The sequence below is a fragment of the Alexandromys fortis genome, unplaced genomic scaffold (genome assembly GCF_014885135.2).
Source record: "Alexandromys fortis isolate MF-2015 unplaced genomic scaffold, M_Fortis_MF-2015_v1.1 scaffold_95, whole genome shotgun sequence".
Lineage (NCBI taxonomy): Eukaryota > Metazoa > Chordata > Mammalia > Rodentia > Cricetidae > Alexandromys > Alexandromys fortis.
In genome coordinates, this window is record NW_026067990.1 from 3,997,867 (window position 1) to 4,017,554 (window position 19,688).

The 19,688-nt window shown below is 36.2% G+C and overlaps 1 protein-coding gene across 6 annotated transcripts in view; it reads left to right on the forward strand.

Moving 5' to 3' along the window:
• Nucleotides 1–9,781, forward strand: part of Atp11c (ATPase phospholipid transporting 11C) — a 188,158-nt gene extending 178,377 nt beyond the window's left edge. For 3 of the 6 annotated variants that reach the window (XM_050159636.1, XM_050159635.1, XM_050159637.1), the window contains exons 29-30: nucleotides 4,418–4,522; nucleotides 7,657–9,781. In XM_050159636.1, the coding sequence (XP_050015593.1) occupies nucleotides 4,418–4,519 (102 nt within the window). In that variant the 3' untranslated portion in view covers nucleotides 4,520–4,522; nucleotides 7,657–9,781. Of the gene's footprint in view, nucleotides 1–4,417; nucleotides 4,523–7,656 lie in introns of those variants that run through there. The other 3 variants (XM_050159639.1, XM_050159638.1, XM_050159640.1) reach the window with 2 other exon arrangements.
• Nucleotides 9,782–19,688: the final 9,907 nt, after the last annotated feature.

Sequence of the window (19,688 nt, forward strand, 5' to 3'; positions counted from 1 at the left end):
TTCACAACCATCTGTAACTACAGTTCTAGGGGATCTGATGCTTTATGACCTACACAGCTGTTATGCATGGTCATGGTTTACGGACAAAAATGCAGGGAAATACTCTTACACATAAAATAAATCTCAAAAAAATATAAATAAAGAATGCACGGTGGGAAGAATTGGAAGGGAAGATGAATGTGATCGAAATAGCTTATACTCGTATATAAAATTGCCAAAGAATAAATACACTTGCAGTAGGCTGAGGATAAAAATAGCCCTTTGGAATATTTATGAATCTCAAGGGAAAATTAGGAAGAAAAGCATATTATTTGCCAGGTAGTGGTGGTGTACACCTTTAATCCCAGCACTGAAGTGGCAAAGGCAGGCAGGTCTCTGTGAGTTCAAAGCCAGCCTGATCTACAGAGTTAAGTTCCAGAACAGCCAAGGCTACACACAGAAACCCTGTCTCAAAAAAAAGGGGGGGCGGCTGGAGAGATGGCTCAACAGTTAAAAACACTTGGCTTCCAGAGGTCCTGAGTTCAATTCCCAGCACCCACATGGTGGCCTACAATCATCTATAATGGAATCTGATGCCCTCTTCTGTTGTACGTGAAGACAGAGAACTCATATACATGAATAAATCAAATATTAAAGAAAGAGAAACATATCAATGAAAAGGTCTCAGTAAACTATAAATGATTATAAATGACAATTTTCTAATTTGAATTTTTAAAAATATATCTTTGAAAATAAGCTGACTCAAGTTACTTGAGTTATAGTTGGGTTGCAGTTCATTTACCTCTTATCTTAATTTTCGGTAACAAGGGTGTGTGTGTGTGTGTGTGTGTGTGTGTGTGTGTGCTTAAAGCCTCATCTTTAAAGACAGTAAAATTTTGTTAGTAAAGTGTTGCCATTCATATAACATAAAAATAGAATAAAACAAGCCTAATATGGAAAAAAAAGATAGTAAAATTTACACCAGGTAGTGGTGGCACATACCTTAAATTCTAGCACTTGGGAGGAAAAGGCAGTAGATCTCTGTGAGTTTGAGGCCAACCTGGTCTACAGAGTGAGTTCCAGGACAGCTAAGACTACACAGAGACTCTGTCTCAAAAAAAAAAAAAAAAAAAAAAACAGCAAAGCTTTTCCAATTTATGAAATGACAAAGCTGCAAACCATACCATTGGCGGTGTTTGATGGAGCTACCATTGAATGTTGAACAGTGAAAGAGCAAGATAACACCTGAAAATGAGTTTAAGGTTTAAGGTTTGAGGTATTTCAGAAAGCTGTATCTCATATAAACACAATAGCCTATGTGTAAATCATTGAAATACCCCTGGTACCTCTGTACCCTCTAGGCAAGTAGTAAATACTACTCTACTTTATATTTCCTGCATGGAGATTTCCAACTTTCCTTATGTAATGTTTTCTAATATAATCTACCTCAATCTAAAAGGAGGTTTCACTGCCTGCTAGACATGAGAAGAGTTGTCTAATTCCTAGGAAATGACCCAGTAACATCCTTATGCCTAGTGTGAGTGATGTCTACACAAAAGATGAAGGAATATTCCAATATAGATATGAAGCTGTTTAAGAGGAGAACGCAGGGAAAGAAAAAATGTCAGCTATGTGACTAAAGTTCCCAGAGAATGCATTTTGAATATATCATTTTAATAATAAATTGTAAAAATGATGTCTGTTGCAATATTTACAGTGTCATATACAACCATGTATTCAAGAGGACAGTACTGCTGAAAAAATGTATTAATGAAAATAAAATGAAATTGTAATCATATTGTAAGGAAAACCTCTACTGTCATGGTTCTTGTGATGTGCCTTTATCCTTGGCCTCTTTGGCATACTGCTACTTAAGCTGCTCTCAAAGCTCTGTAGGTGACTGCAAAAGAGTGTGGACATTTTACACTGGTTTAGCTCATCATCACCTGTCCTATCTACCACTACCAGTTGCTAGTTCTGTTTTTTATTGTTTTGAGTTCTTTCTTTCATGTCATGCTTTCTACTGCTTTCTGTATGCTCATATTTTCTTTTCTTCCTTTATAAAGTCTCTAAACACTTAATCTATTGGCCCCTAAATTTTTTGCTTCCTGTACTACTTTTTATCTGGTGGTTGAATACAAGTTTTGAACACAACAAAATGTGCTTATAGTTGCAGTCTCTAAATAGATAGGCTTGTACATTAAACTTAGGAATGGGGACATGGTATCATGTTAAATTTGTTGCAAGGTTTTTGCCCACAAAACAGAAGATGGAAATAAATTTTTCTTTCAGAATCTGAAATATTTCTCTAGTTTTATCAATTGGTAATTTGCATATTGCCAGTATGTCCCCAACTTCTGCATTTAAAGTAAAATATAAATGGGAAGAAGTATAGTTATATTAAAACACAAATAAATGCAAATATTTGTATTTAAAGGTTTGTTATTAAACTCTTGGATATGTACATCATGTGAGCTATTTTCTTTTCCTAAGTCTATTTAATGAATAAAAAGTTAAGAGTAGTCTTCTGATTGTTTGGGTGAGTGTTTAGTTGTTTTGGGGTTTTTGAGACAGAGTCATATTTATAGTGATCCTCCTGCCTCAGCCTCCTGAGTACCTGGACTATAGTGTGTACCACCACACCTGGCTAGTGGATAATCTTGATTAGCAGAGATTTTGAGTTCATGTCCATCCATAGTTGACCTCCTATCTTCTTTCTTGCATGGGCAGTGCCAAAGCCAACTCTACAAATTATGTCATGATTATCGACATGGAAAAAGATTCTCTCAGATTTTCTAATTATCTAATATAGCCTTGACTATTTTTAGTTTGAAAAATATTTGCTTTACATAGGAAAAATTTAGCCTACCTTTGTAAAGAGGTCTTTTATACAAGAAAAATAGTGAAACTGAATTCTGCCAGTATAAAAAAAAATTAACCGCTAATCCAGGGGCAAATGGTAGGAGGGTTGTACCACCAAATGTTTTCTCATTATATTGGTTTTGATTAGATTTTTAACATGTAGCTGCCCAACTACATGTTGGTCCTTTTATAATGTATGTAAAATTGAATAGGAAAGATAGTTACTTCAGGTACATTAGTGATTTGTGATGGAACATGATTTTAACTCTCTGACCAATGGATTTTGAACAAACATAAGGTAGTGAATTAGTGATTAGAGATTAACATTTTTAAATGAGAGGCATATTAGAATTATTTTATTTAAAATAGTACGTCCCCATTAAAACAATTTTAAGTTCAAGCCAGACGGTGGTGGTGCACGCCTTTAATCCCAGCAATTGGGAGGCAAAGGCAGGCGGATCTCAGTGAGTTCGAGGCCAGCCTGGTCTACAAGAGCTAGTTCCAGGACAGGCTCCAAAACCACACAGAGAAACCCTCTCTTGAAAAAACTAATAATAATAATAATAATAACAATAATAATTTTAAGTTGATATACAGGAAAATAGCAGCTGGAACATATAATAGATTATTTTTAACTAACTCTACTTTTACTTTAGTAACGTCTTCAAAACTAACTTGTCATTTCTACTTCTAGTTCTCAAGGTTTCTTTTTAAATGTTTTACATCTAAGAGAATATTTACTTTTTCTTTTCTTTCTTTCTTTTTTCTTCTTTTTTTATGGTTTCTGCATTTCTCTCTTTTCTACTGCAATTTTCCACCTTTTGTGCAATTGTGAACAAGGTAACGAAACGTCTCCCTTCCTCAGGAACATCTACTATCTTCATGCTTTCTCAAACTTCCAGCAATCACAGTTTCTCTTGGAGTGAATAAGGTGATTTCCTTTCTTAATGTACCAACTTGCTTGCATCCTCATTGCCTGACACCATTTCTGATTCTTCATAGACAGTTACTTCTCACGATTCATTTTTATATTTTCTATTGATACTTAAAACATTTTACCATTTTCTTTTAACCATTTAGTCACCTTCTAAATTGTTTGACTGGAGAGAGAGTAATTTTGTAATATGGGATATGCAGTATAGTAGCCATGATGTTAGAACTAGCCTGTTCATCAGGACAAGAGCATTTTGCAGATTTTTCCTTTTTGACACACTCAGCACCAGCACAACTTTCAGAGGTGTTCACCAAAAGGATGGTAAGGTTCACTAATCAAGCCATATTGACTCATCTTACCATATAACCTACCACTGCCATCCCAGAAACCCAAGTTTGCCACATACTGCTAATGTCTATTTACTTCTACCACAAAAACCAGTTTGAATTGAAGACTTTCTTGGTCCTTTAAATGTATTCAATTGAATGTTATGCGTTTGCTGTATAGTAAAATAAATAATTTGTACTATGGGGCCAGGAAAGTAGTCTGTAGGAAATGATTTCTTTTTTCTCCTACATTTTTGTCACCAGGTAGGTTAACCTATCTTCAAATGCTTTAAGTATCTTTGCCTCACTATTACAGAGCAATCTGAGCTGTAGAAGGGCATCTGACTCATTATCCGCCAGACCTTCTGTCAGACCTCTTCTTTTACGAACATTCTCAGACGAGTCTAATATATTGTAACAGGTACCTAGTGTTAAACAAGTGGGCTGGCTTTAAAAAACAGATTAACAGCATTATAAAAAAAATGAAAATATCACTCTTTAAATTTTCTCTGCTGTTGGTGTGGTGAACTTTATACTATTCTTTGCAAAAATATAAAGATGCATTGCTTGGAATATGGGGAAATTTATACTTTAAATTTGCTAAAACTAATGAATTTTTTGACGTTTTCAGAGCTGAATGTTAATACAATATATTTAATTTGTGAAGAACAAATTGTCATGGCATTGCCATCATGTGAAAATACTTGATACTTATCTAGAAATATTATAATTTTGACTTATACAGTTAATTTTGAAAATTCAAAATAGATATTCCAAAATTGCATCTGTATAGTACCAAGTCAGTTTAGCATTGCATGTTTTTCTGGGAACTATGTGAAAATAATCAAATGTGTTTGTACCTTCATGTGCTGTGTCTGTGTGTTTGTAGGTATACACTTTTAATGTCCTTGTAAATGTCTAATCCCCAAATATATGTTAATGATCTAGTCCTCTAATTATAACATTTTTAATGTCAAGTTTTATTCAAGCTAAATGTTTCAACTCTCAGAGGTAAAATCTTTCCTAGCCATTCAGGGGGATGCATGCTTAATGACAAACTGTTTCCTAGTTCATGTTTCCAAACCACATTTATTTGATAGCATTGCTTTTATTTACCTCAAAAATATTTTAGAAGAATTAATATACCATAAGAGGGACCTTAGAACTCAGAATGATTTCTTTCATGTGCAATCTATATTTTCTGCTGCAGAAGACTCTGACACTCCAGGTTCTGGAAGGTATTTTATCCACTGAAGATAATTTAGACGAATTCCTAAGTAATTTACTCATAAACTTGTCTACTTACAAGCAAGTCAATACAGTTTATAGTGCAGATGATCTTTATGTGCACATAAAAATTGTGATATATGAATAAAATTGTGGAACAATTTACTTTGAATCTGTTATTCCACCTTAGCCTATTTTAATAGATTAAATCAGTTGGTTCTTTCACCTCCCATCATTCACCACATTCTGTGTCTGCAGTGCTATTTTGGAAGCAGACTTCTTGTGCTACACTCAGCATGTTATATATTTTTAATTACTTACCTGCATGTGTTTCTCCTCTGTAATGAGTTTACTTCTTAATGGCCTTCAAAGGCTTTGACCATTTTGTTCCAGATTGCTTTGTCCTAAGTAAACCATGAGATGCATCTCAGCTATATTATTTGCATTTAATTTTGTATCCCCCTGGATTGCTTTCTTTAGCTTGGTCTGTGGTTGGGGGGGCTCTGCTGAGTAGCAGACACTGCGACTGCTTTTGGCCTCTCCAGGGCCTCAACTCCTACAATATCTAGAACTTAGGAGGTTAAAAAAAGCTGTTTCATTTTAATGTAGTTATTTCTTCCAGGAATTGATTTCTGTGTAACATTATTTCCTCTCCAAGGAAAATATTTGGCAATTCAGCCACTGAGTTTGTTCCTTGGTAGATAATGGGACAACCTGATTTCTTTCACATATTCTCAGGGTGAGTGGCAACCTTATTTTGGTTAAAGTCACTATGACCTGAAGACTGGGGAACATAAATAGAAACCGAAGGTATTATAGTCAATTTATAGTCTATAAGAAACGCATCTAAGGTTGGGAACAAAATAGTACTCTCTTTAAGATCTTCTTCCATTACTATATTTCAAAAATGTTGAGTTTTAGACCATCAAGATGGTTCATCAGATAAAGGTGCTTGCTGCCAAGGCTGACCACCTGAGGTCAATCCCACATGATGGAAGGGAGAGAACGACTCCTAAAGGCTGATCTCTGACCATCACAGATGCACTATGGCATGTGTACACACGTATACATGCTAAATAAATACATTTAAAAAAACTTTAAAGCTTGATTTTAGCATGGAGAATCAAAAGGTATTACCCCTCTTCTTGATACATAACTTCAGTGTTTATATTCAGTGGTCAGGTCGTTTGTTATACCCCATTTCAATCACAGCATGCAATGATGTTTAGAGGAGAAAGAAGAATATGCAGATTTATTAAAGAAGTTTCTCTGTTTTTTTTTTAAATATATGATGAATAATAAAAAGTTTTAATCATAATAAATCATCTACCAAAAAGAAGATTTAACTTTGATATTATGGATGGTAGTTTGTTTTTTTTTTTTTTCAAGTAAAGGAGTATTTTCACAGAAATTTTCCAAAACTAAACATTTCAAACTTCACAAATCCAGGGACTGGGGCAGGAAAGTGCTGGCTGTACAGGCCTAGGGACCTGAATTCAAGTCCCAGCAGCCACATAAAAACCCAGGTATGCTCGTACACTTGTAATCCTAATGCTGGGAAGAGAGAGAGGAGAGGATTCCTTGGAAGACAAAGCAAGAAAATTTGTGGGGCTTCCTGGCTAGTCAGCATAATCTATGGGCAAGTCCCAGGTCCCATTGAAAGACCCTATCTCAAGAAAAACAAGGTGAGGGCTGAGTGTAATGCTGCATATATTTAATCTCAGCACTTGAGAGGCAAAAGTAGGTGAATCTCTGTGAGCTCAAGGCCAGTCGGGGCTGTATAATGAATTCCTGTCTCAAAATAGTAAAAAAAAAAAAAAAAAAAAAAAAAAAAAAAAAAAAAAAAAAAAAAAAGTGAATGGCACACATGCATATATACTAACATGCATACATATATACATACCCAAAGATAATTCACACATCAAAAAAATAAACAATTTATTCTTTGCAATTTCTAAGCATCTGCTATGTGCTAAGCATTTTACTAGATGCTAGAAATAAAAACCATCATGTTCCTGTATTCCAACAGCTCCCAGCTTAATAGGCAGTCCCAGTGTGAAACATACTAGGAGAACCCTGGAGCAATCCAAAAGCAAAGAGCAAGCCTGAACTATTCAGCTGACAGATGAGGAAAAAATGTAGAAATCTGGTTGTGGTGTCACTCTTTTTTCCCCTCCTGCATGTGAATAAAACTTGGCACTTCTGGTAAAACAGTTGCTTTACTAGCATAACAAAATTTACTACTTGGTGTATTTTTTAAATGTTATACAGATGGTTATATATTGTTACCAAAATAAATTTTGTAACTCTATATTTTAACCTTTTCAGAATCCGAATCTTGAACTGCCCATGTTGTTGTCCTACAAGCATATTGACTGTGGTTGCAGCTAAAGAAAGAAAGCGTGAAGGAACAACTACAAAAGATATTAACTCAGGATACTCAATATGCAACAAAAACCACTCTCATGTGTAGGATTCAGAATAAATGTCCATTAAAATACCAAATAACTCTCCTAACCATTTACAGTTATTGTAAGTAGCCATTATGGCCAAAGTTAAGAATTATATGAAAGTTTAAAGTAAGCATACTTAGAATTCTGGATGTAGATAGAATAATGTAACTATGAAATGGGTGCTCTTTTAACCCATTGACTTTGTGAATGGATTTAAACATAGTAGTATAAAGTAGAAGTCATGCAATGGGAATGAACAGATTTTGCTAATACAGTGTTACTTTCTTGCCTGGCAAAAGACATAGGCTGTTTGTATCACATTTCTTGTTCCTGCTGAATGATTATCTTATTTTTTCCACATACAAAAGGAATACTTGAAAATACAGAAGGACTAAATGATATTACTGCATCAGACAAAATAGTTCATCTTCTATTCAATTGTCTTGGCTAATTGTCTTGGTCTAATATCCTTTCCAAAAAATACCTTGAAATATTGTGCGATACTGTTAATTCCAGGTATTATTATAGAAAAGGGGTTGGAAAAGGTTATTTGGTGTGTTTTCTTCTGAATTACATACCACTTATGTATTTAAGATGACTAAACTTGAAAATAAAATACTTTGGTCACTTGGGTAATAGCCCCTCAAAAGTTAAGCAATAAAAGGTATTTCCGGTGTCAATTTTGCTGGGTAATGAGGTAAGAAGGGTTAAATATATAAAAATGAATGCCATTCTTAACATTGGCATTTTATAATTCTGTGTGGCAAAGAGGGGAAGCATAGCTTATTTTAAACTACTAACGGTTTTTATTTGAAAGAGGTTGTATTTGTGCATACATACAGCACTTTTTTAAAGTTACCAATTTGGTAGGGGAGAGATTCATTCCAAAACTATTCAGTAGCTTGTAGAGGCATGGCTCTTTGGACATGAATGTTGTCTCCTGTAGCTAACTGGGACAGACGAGTGGTCTAATTCTGAACTGTGAGATGGGCTTGGTAAGATTCTCAAACTTCTGGACAACAAAGAGGTTTTAACCCCTAATAGTTCACTTAAAACATGAAGTCTTTATTTGATAGAAAGACTACATTTGAAACCTAGACTAAAATAATATTTAAAAAATATTTTTCTATCAGTTTCCAACTTTTTTTGTCTTCTGACATTCCTGTACTGTTTGATGTTTATATTGTACCTTGATTTAGCAAAGTATTGCATTCTTTCTATTCCAGTATATTTATATAGTCCATATGGCACATTTGATTCTTCCGTATATATTGTGTTGATGTTTAGATGTAATTTTTCTTGAATTCTAAAAAGGTCATAATTTCAATTATCAGAAACCATTCCATAATTACTTAATTTAATTTGTTTTCGTCTATCAGTATTATTTTTGAGTGTTTTGTTAGGTGTCATTCACAGCTTAAATGTGCTGTGTGCACTTGTAGCCTGTATTTGAGGTGATCTGCTGAAAGCAGTCTTTCTATTCCAAAGAGCTAAAACATCTAACCCAGGAAAGCTTTGCTATTTTGTTATTGTTATCGCCATTGTTGTTGCTGCTGTATTATTATTTTACATCAGAACTATAAGGACTGTGAATAGCTGTAAGAGCCAAATAGAGAGGCTTAGTTAATGAAGAACAACTGAGGAGTTAATATATATCTGGATATCCAGGATAGTAGATAATAAAACTGAATATATGTGACATGTTGCAGTGGAGGGAAATCTAGATAAGCAAGTGAGGGGTATTTAGAGTCATGTCTCAGACAAATTATATTGTACACTGCAGCTCAAATCAGAGGAACCTGGGTTTGCTTTTTGAACGATTTTTACTAAAGATCTAAAACATGGGTAACATGGGATTAGCAGATGAAGTGACTTGAAATGAGCCATCCAGTATTCCTAGCACTACAATCTAACCACTCCTATATCAGAAGAGGGCAAGAAATCAGTTGTAAAAAAAAAAAAAGAAAACCAGTAGGACCATATTACTATAAATAGAATGATTTTTGAATGATCAAAATGTCCATGTAATTTTCCAAACTGTTGTCTTTTGTTTGAGGGTGTTGCCTATTAAACAGAAAATATTCATTCCATATCTACTACATATACACCAGCAACAGTATAAATGTAAGCCTAAATTTGCAAAAGTCATAATTTAGTGATGGAATTTTTTAATAATATGCAGTATATAAATGTGCAGATTTTATGCAGATGTTGATAAAATCATTTTTCAGCTTGTAAAATGGAACTGCAATATTACATTTTTCAATTTTTTACATCTACTTCGTTGCTTTCTAAAATGAACGTGAATGCCATCTTTTATGAATGCAACTTGCCTTTTTCATTACAGAAATTTTCGTCTCATGTAATCAATAAACTTTGGTATGATATGATTAATAGTTGAGCCTCTTTTTTAAAGTATCAATTTGATATTAAAGTTTTATGGGTACAATTTAGTAATAGAAAGTAAGTTTCTAATTTTCTATTTGCATATATAATTGCTACATCTCCATGAATTCAACTGATGTTTTATGGCAGTACTTAATTTGAGGTGGGTAAAAAACTTGTGAAAATTTGTAATAAAAACCATGTTTTATAATTGTACAAATAAAGACCCAGCCAGGATATAGCTATGAAACAGTGTGTATTAGGCATGCACAAGGTCTTGGGTTTGATCCTTAGCACAAAAAAAGTATAAAACCCAACCAGCTCAATAAATTCATATTAAATGTTCGTGGCAGACTTTTACTGTTGTCCACACAGTGGAGTATGATGTACATTCTGTGTGATCTGCATTTTTGACCCATTGAAACTATTTGATAATTAAGTGACCAGAGATGAAGTTTTCCTGTAGCTTGAAAGTTAGTTCAAAGATGCGTGTATTCACATCTCCCTTCATGCTTCAGGCTACGCTCAGGTCTTGAGAAAGAAGACTCTTCTGGAAGAGTGCTTAGCTGTCCAATCAGTTGCTCCACCTAAATCTGATTGTGTTGCACTTTACACTTCAGTCACTTCATTTTAGTAACCTTTAATTCAATTAGTACTCCAGCTAGTCTGTAGTTCTTGCTTTCATTATTGTAAGAAGTGTGCTGTATTCAATTAGTACTCCAGTTAGTCTATAGTTCTTGCTTTTATTATTGGAAGAAGTGTGCTGTATTCAGAGGCAAAATCTGAGTTAAAATTTCAAATGCTGTTACTCCGTGTGATAGAACTCAAATGAGTTAAGGGATCAGACTTCTTTTGTCAAATGTCATTTGCTACTCAGGTGGAAGCATAGTTATTTTTATATTAAAGACTTGCTTATTGCCCTGACACTAGTTGAACACTTGTCATTTACCAACATTTCACATATGTGTAATACATGCTTTCTAACTTACTGAAATCAGTCTTTTCAGGATTCCTTCCCTTCCCCCCTCCAATGGCTCACTCTCTGTCTCCCTGCTTTGTCTGCCTTCGATTCACGAATACAGTGGCTATTGTGAGGTCTGAGTGATTTGACCTCTTCAGCAAGAAACACATGCAAAGGTTAGGGGCTGAGGTTATCACTATGGTTATTCAGTGAATGCATCTACGGGTAAAATGCTGGATGCATACTAATGAAGTCTGAAGGCTTGAGTTCTGGGAATACTTATCAGAAAAAAAAAGAGATGGCATTAGTTTGATGTTTTCATTCACATTTTCTCATTCATTGGATGAGCAAGAAACCAGAGCTCAGTGCCTAGTTCATCCTTGGTTCTAAAGAAATGTTCCTCTATGGGTTAAGCAGGACCTGATCTCAGGGGTCTTAGAAAGAAGCAGGTTGGTAGCTAAAATGAACAGTGTACCTCTTTGTAGGCCAGAAGTCCTGCTGACAATAAGTCTTTGGCCCTTGTCCTTTGGGTAAGGAAAAAGAAGGATACACGTTGCTAAATCACCTGCTGCTCCTTTAGGTTTTTGTGTATGTGAACTGCCAAGAACGTGCTTTCTATTAGTAAAATCACCAAATGCCCAGCTCCTCATTTTAGGTAACAATGTTCTAACCACAGTATACATTTTTACATGTTTACTAATCCCAACAGCCTGAGGAGATACACACTGATATTTCCCAAATGCCCAATGAGGAAACAAAAACCAGGGTCACATTGTCTATTAGAGTCAAATTTTAGATCCAGGTTTGTGGCAAGTGTCTGTATAACGGGGACACTATATTATCTCCATTATGCCATCCCTGATGACATAAATAAACAAGCCACCCAAAATTAATCACAAGAAAACATCAGATAAACCCAAACTAGAGGGTTTATGTATAATAATGGGCATATTCAGCATTATAAAGATCATGAAAGACCAAGACTGAGAAACTGTCTCAGATAAAGGAGACCAGCCATCATGAAGCATATAATCTTGGACTATATATATATTTTATATATTACATATATACTTTTTAATAGAATAAAATACATCGGTAGTCCCATATAGCACAGGCTGACCTTGAACCTTTTTAAATTTTTGCATATAATCATGTGAATATGCATAACATGATGCATGTGTGGAAGTGAGAAGAAAGCTTATGGGAGTCAGTTCCCTCTTGTGAGTTCTTGGGATTGAACTCAAATTGTCAGACTTGTTTTCAAGCACCTTTACCTGCTGAGCTATCTTGTTGGCTATGACCTTGAATTTCTTACTCTTCTGCATTCAACTCCCTAGTATTGACATTACAGGCTTGCACCACCATGCCTAATTTTATGTGGTACTGGAGCTACAGCTCAGGGCTTTGTGTGTTTGGCAATTATTCTACCACTGAGCTACATCCCCAGCCCCACATCAATGTTAATTTTCTGGTATTTGAAGTTAGATTGATCATATAAACTGTTTGATTTTGAGGAATCTAGGTGAATGGTATGTGGAACTGCTTTGCACTATTTTTCAACAAATCTAGGATTATTTAAACATAGGTTAAATAAAAATAATTATAAAATGTCAATGAAAAACACAAGTGGAAGACAGAAGAGTACATGTATATTTACCTAATTCATTTTTATCTTCACAATATCTCTGTATAGAGACTATTAAATTCCAGATTCTTACAAGTCAAGGCCAAAGTAAAATCATTATCTTTTCTTTGGTCCCTCAGAACAGAACTCAGGTATAACTCATGTCTCTTCTGATCTGTATACTTTGTAGTGAGGGCATGCTTGCACCCTGCCCTGACAGGTGTAGGCCCTATGTATTCTGTTGGCCTGTCCTTTACAGGGACTTCACTATATGTCCTGTCATAGAATTCATCTGTCAAGGCCACAGTCTAGACCAGAACTCATATGACTGGACAGCATTAGGATATTCTGAACATTTTACAGGAATGTCAGTGACTTTAGCCATTTGCCAAATGGTGTTGACTGCAGACTTTACATGAACCCAGTGATCAGTCTCTAGTAGTAACTGAGGATAGATGACCCATACTGTTGTAAAGACATCTGCTTCCTGATTTCCAGGAGGACTCAATGGCCTGCAGGCTGCTACATGGAAAACTATCAGGGGTTATGATTCCTATTATGTATTTGTCTTCACATCTGTTTCTTTTACCATGGCTGACCCAACACCTTCCAGTTTTCCTTTTCTCATTGGGACACTCATAAAATGGAGCCTCGTGAGTGTAGCCCACTTGACAGTATCTTGTCTTAGGCAGTCAGTCTCATGAGTGACTACGATCCACATTGCTCTTCACTAGGCCCATTGGCTACATTTTCTTTCTTTTTTTTTTTAGTCACATGGTTTCTATGTTTATTTGTTTAGTACAACTACCCATTCCTTTTCTTGCTCCCATTCTTTATACCAGGAGTACAGGCATACATAGGGATGGATGGTGTCCCTTTTAACACTTAATCTGGGTTATCTGTTGGGTCAGTTAGTAGAGGGGGTCTCAGAGACTTGGAAGGACACTAGCCCAAGGAAGCCTGTATAACACTGATAACATGGCTTGCAAACATTACATCATATTCCTGTAAATATGCATACCACCTTTGTAGAGTTTTATTTTATGCCACTCTAGAAAGAGACTTGACCGGAAGGTTGCTCAATCCTTTCTTAATTGTATAAGGTATTTTTGTGGCTACCAAGGTGTGACTGGTGATAAATTCTGCCTGTTGTAATGGTTTCTGTGCAGCCATCAGCTGTTACAGCACAGTGTACAGAGCATCTGCCCCTTTCCTGCAGCGGTCGGATTAATAAATCACCAGTAATTGATATTTAAACAAATTTAATAACAAAACCAGACTCACGAAACCAAGGTTCCAGCGGAGTAGCCAGCGGAAACAGGGGAGAGCGGAAGGGGCGCGCAGCACAATATATATCAGTAAACATACGCCTGAGGGCAGCCCGCCCCCAAGGGGAGGGCTTATCCCTACATCTCCCTCCTTTTGTCTAAATAAGACAGAACTAACCTAAATACAACTATAAACAATAATAATAAATAATAGATATAACAAACAATATTGAGAACAAAAGTTTTACCAGACATTCTATCTCAAGGAGTCTAAATAATGTAGAGAGTAATTACAATTATATAATCTTCAACTCCGTCAAAGATCCGAGAAGGGAATAAATATTACTTAACAAATGAGCGATATCCAAAGCGTGCCATAAATGACAGAGACAACAGACTACCTGGGCAATCACCCAAATTCTCGTTCGCAATGTTGAGTCAACCAACTTTGGCTAAGGCCTAGCATGACTGACATACCATTATCAAATGCAAGGAATTTTCTTAGAATTATCCTACCCTGTCTTGGCAAGATAAGAAAATCCTGTTTCATATCTTTGTCAGTAGATGAGGTATGGGCTTTTCTTAACCCAAAGGCCAATTCTGCCAAGAAGACAAACTCCCAGTGGAGTGTCTTTGGTGCTCAACGTTCTCTCGGGAGTAGAGTGGTGTCGCCAGGAGTAATTGTGTCTCGGCACAGAATTCTAGGTTAGCTTAAAGGCCATTTTCTACAGCTCTTTAAAGAGGCTGAAGATTATACTATCTATACTAAATATAATCTCTATGTATCTAGAATACCTTATTAACCTAAAAATAAACATGAACAACATAAAATTCTCAATACCTATCTAACTTGAAGACTAAAAAAAATAAACAACTGTGCAATACATGAAGACAATGATCTTCATCTGTAAACAATGTCATTACATATCAAATGTAAACAATGTTATTACATAAATAGTATCAGAGGTAGAAATGTACATTGTGATATGGTAGATGTATCAATACAATATAAGTATACTCTTATACAAAAATAGAGGTAGGAACACTCACATTCAATATTCAATATGTCAATATACAGGAAACAGTACCAATACAATTTTCTAAAAACAGTAACTCACAAATACCAATCATCCCATCAAACCAGTTAATCCCCCTTTTTTTTTTTTTTAACATACCCCTAACTCCATAAAACATCTCCCCATCCCCTCAACCCCAAACCAACCACTAAAAGATGTCCCTAACCCTGAGGGCAAACTCTGTTGGGGGAGGGGACGCCGTCCTCTAAGATTGCTTCAAGCTGACATGGGGGCGATGTTCTCCTTAGGGGCTCCTGTGAAAGCAAATGATGGTAAAATTCCCAAATTAACCTTTGGCCTAAGAAAATTATAACTAGTCCCTGAGCGCTTTGAGAAGGTCCGGCCAGAGTGTCGTCAAAAAATGTGCACCATTCGAAATTGTCTTGTGCAGTTGGTACCAAAAAAAATTATTAGCACGTAGAAAAGAAAAAAAAAAAAAAAAAAATATATTCAATATATTCATGACGTCATAAAAACCAGGTTGAGTTGATGTTGTGGGGCCCCATCTTCATCCTGGAAACTTCAAAAATTACTGTAGGAAAATTTGTTGCTTGTTATGGGAAATTTAGACACTAACAACAAGGACATATACTGACATATAAAGAAAGACACAGATACGAGGAAAAGCAAAAACAAAAAACAAAAAACATATATACATAAATATATAAAAAATCAATACTTACGGTATGTATATAATGTTAGTTGATCCTTAGTAGGTCGTAACTATTATCCATCCATCAGTAATTAAATATTCAGGGTCCCTTAAAGTCTTTGAAGATCAATATTTTCCTGTGGAGATAAGAAAAGAACCCTGCCCCCAACCTATCTGTATTCCTTACCATCAGTATGCTCGCCAACCTTGTGAAAGAATTGTTATTTATCTTTTCCAAATGGCTTTTCTTCTTCATACCGAACCTTTATTAGTTTTGTCGGTATCCACAATTGTTCCTCACCTGTGGAGATAAGAGCAAAACCCCTTCCCCAACGCAGCACATCTCCTGGTTTCCATTGTGAGGTCAGCACATCCTTGAAATAAACTGGTTGATTTAGTTCAGTAGACTTTTCCATTATCCAATGTCTTTCTGCAGCCGTTGTCCCCTTCTCATTAGCGTTAAGAAAATTCAAGGTTAACAAAGCATTATGTAACCTATTTCTGGGGGTGTTTTCCACCCCTTTCTGTTTATTCAACATATCTTTTATAGTTCGATTTGATCTTTCTATGACTGCTTGACCTGTAGGATTGTATGGTATACCTGTAACATGCTTGATATTGTAATAGTCAAAAAACCGTTTCATTTTCCTAGAGGCATAAGCAGGACCATTGTCCGTCTTTATTTGTGTAGGTATACCCATGATAGCCATGACTTCTAATAAATGAGTGATTACTGAATCAGCTTTTTCTGAACTTAAAGCAGTTGCCCACTGAAAGCCTGAATAAGTGTCAATGGTGTGGTGAACATACTTCAATTTGCCAAATTCTGCAAAGTGGAACACATCCATCTGCCAGATTTCATTCCTATGGGTGCCCTTTGGATTAGCCCCTGCTGGCAGTGGCGTTTGGTTATAGAAAGAGCAAGTAGGGCATTTCTTTACAATCTCCTTAGCCTGTTGCCATGTAATAGAAAACTCTTTCTTCAAACCCTTGCTATTAACATGATGTTTTTTATGAAATTCAGAGGCTTGTAGCACACTACCAATCAATAACTGATCAATGTCTGCATTACCTTGTGCTAGAGGACCTGGCAGACCCGTATGGGATCGGATGTGTGTTATGTACATAGGGCAGAGCCTGTTCCTGATCAAATCTTGAACCTGGATAAACAATGAGGTTAGTTCTGTATCATCAGGTATAAATTCAGCAGTTTCAATATGTAAAATAACTCTTTCTGCGTATTGCGAATCAGTAACTATATTAATAGGTTCTCTAAAATCCCTTAGCACCATAAGAATGGCATATAATTCTGCCTTCTGGACAGAATCATAAGGACTTTGTTCCACCTTACCCAAGTCTTCCGATTTGTAACCTGCCTTCCCTGTTTTATTGGCATCAGTATAGAATGTACGGGCTCCAGTTATTGGAGCATCACGGACGATTCGAGGAAGGATCCATGAAGTTCTCTTTATGAAGTTAAGCCTCTTGCTTTTTGGATAATTGTTATTAATATCTCCCAAAAAACTAGCACAAGCTCTTTGCCATGGTTCATTATCTTCCCATAATTTCTTTAGTTCATCAGCAGTGAAAGGCACTATAATTTCTGCTGGGTCTATGCCTGCTAATTGACGAAGTCTCAGCTTTCCTTTTATAATTAACTCGGCGACTTTTTCCACATAAGTTTTCAGTTTTTTACTTGGTTTATGTGGTAAAAAGATCCATTCCAAGATAATATCATCTCTCTGCATTAAAATTCCTGTAGGAGAAATTTTGGATGGTAATATGACGAGAATACAATCGAGCTCTGGATTCACCCTGTCCACATGTGCCTGTTGTAATTTTTCCTCAATCATCGTCAGTTCCTTTTCTGCTTCAGCTGTTAATTCTCTGGGACTGTTTAAATCTTTATCACCTTCCAAGGTTTTGTTCAGATGAATTATTAGATCAGGTGTTATCCCAATAGTTGGTCGTAGACTGGAAATGTCTCCTAACAGTCTTTGAAAGTCATTAAGAGTCCGTAAGCGATCTCTCCTAATTTGTGCCTTTTGTGTCTTAATTTTTTGCAAACCTATTTTATAACCTAAATAATTAACAGAATCTCCCTTCTGTATCTTCTCAGGAGCAATTTGCAATCCCCATTTAGGTAAAAGTATCTTTATTTCTTCAAACAGTCTGTTCAAGGTATCCATGTTTGAATCGGATAACAAGATGTCGTCCATGTAGTGGAATATTATAGATTCAGGAAACTTCTTGCGTACTATTTGCAATGGTTGGTTCACAAAATATTGGCACAAGGAGGGGCTATTTAACATACCCTGGGGGAGGACGGCCCAGTGGTATCTCTTGGAAGGTTGAGAATTGTTGTAAGTAGGCACCGTGAAGGCAAATTTTTCTCTATCTTCTTTTTGTAAAGGTATGGTGAAAAAACAATCCTTTAAATCAATAACTATAAGAGGCCATCCTTTTGGTAATAAAGAGGGCAAAGGGATTCCAGATTGCAGAGGACCCATAGGTTGAATAACTTTGTTGATAGCTCTGAGATCTGTCACCATTCTCCATTTACCTGATTTTTTCTTAACCACAAATACAGGAGAATTCCAAGGACTGGTAGATTCCTCTATATGTCCAGCATCTAATTGCTCTTGTACCAGCTGTTCTAAAGCCTGTAACTTTTCCTCAGCTAGAGGCCATTGTTTTGTCCATATTGGTTTCTCAGTCAACCATTTTAGAGGCAATGCTGTTGGTATCTCTGAAGGAGTTTCAATTGTTTGTTCTTGTACGGCCCGAATGGCCGGTTTTCTCCGTTTGTAATATCTTTTAATATTATTCTCAGAAATATAGGCTCTAGAATTAGCAGGAATGTTAATTTGGGTATTCCATTGTTGTAATAGGTCACGACCCCATAAATTCATTGCAATACTGGCTACATATGGCCTTAATTTCCCTATTTGTCCCTCAGGCCCTATACATTCAACCCATCTCGTGCTCTGTCTTACTCGAGATAGGGTTCCAATTCCCAGGAACTGAACATTTACATTCTGAAGAGGCCAATATGGATGCCAAGATTCTGGGGTAATGATACTTACATCAGCACCTGTGTCCAGCAGGCCAGTAATAAAAATGCCATTTACACACACTTTCAGCTTAGGTCTTTGATCATTTATAGAAGTTTGCCAAAACACACGTAACTCATCTTTCTGCTCATTATCGTTTGTAACAGTAGGCATGAGGTTTCCTAATTGTCCTGACGAGGCACGTTCTCTGCAGAAACTGGAAATGACTGGACCATGTTTGCCATGGGGGCCTGTGAGGCCCCCCCTCTCACGTTTCCCGTCTGTATCAGGTTTCCTTGTCTATCTCTTGTAGATCTACACTCATTCGTCCAATGTCTACCCTTTCCACATCTTCTACATAAACCTGAAGGCTGAGTCCTTCTATTTCTGTTATTTCTAGAAGACGCATTATTATTGTTTCTGAAGGTCCGTTGTTTACAATTCCTTCTCATATGACCCATTTTGCCACAATTAAAACATTTGGTATTCTGATGTCTCCTTTTACCATTGGAAATTGCTTCCTCTACCCATGCTTCAGTGCCATAATCAAATGTATCAACATCCAGTGTATGCAAGACCCATTCTTCCAAGGGTGCTGATCTGAACCTTAAAGGCCCCAAAATCTTTTTGCATTCCACATTTGCATTTTCATAAGCCAAAGACTCAATCATTATACGTCTTGTGTCAGGGTCAGGTATCCCTATTTGTACAGCCTTAGTAAGTCTTTGTAAAAAATCACTAAAGGGTTCTCTCTGACCTTGTTTAATCGTAACAAATGATTCCATTCTCTGTCCTGGGTCTTGTACCCTGTCCCAAGCCCTTAAGGCTGCTGTAGTGCATATGGAGAGTATGCTTTCATCCAAATTAGCTTGTTCCTGAGGATCGGAA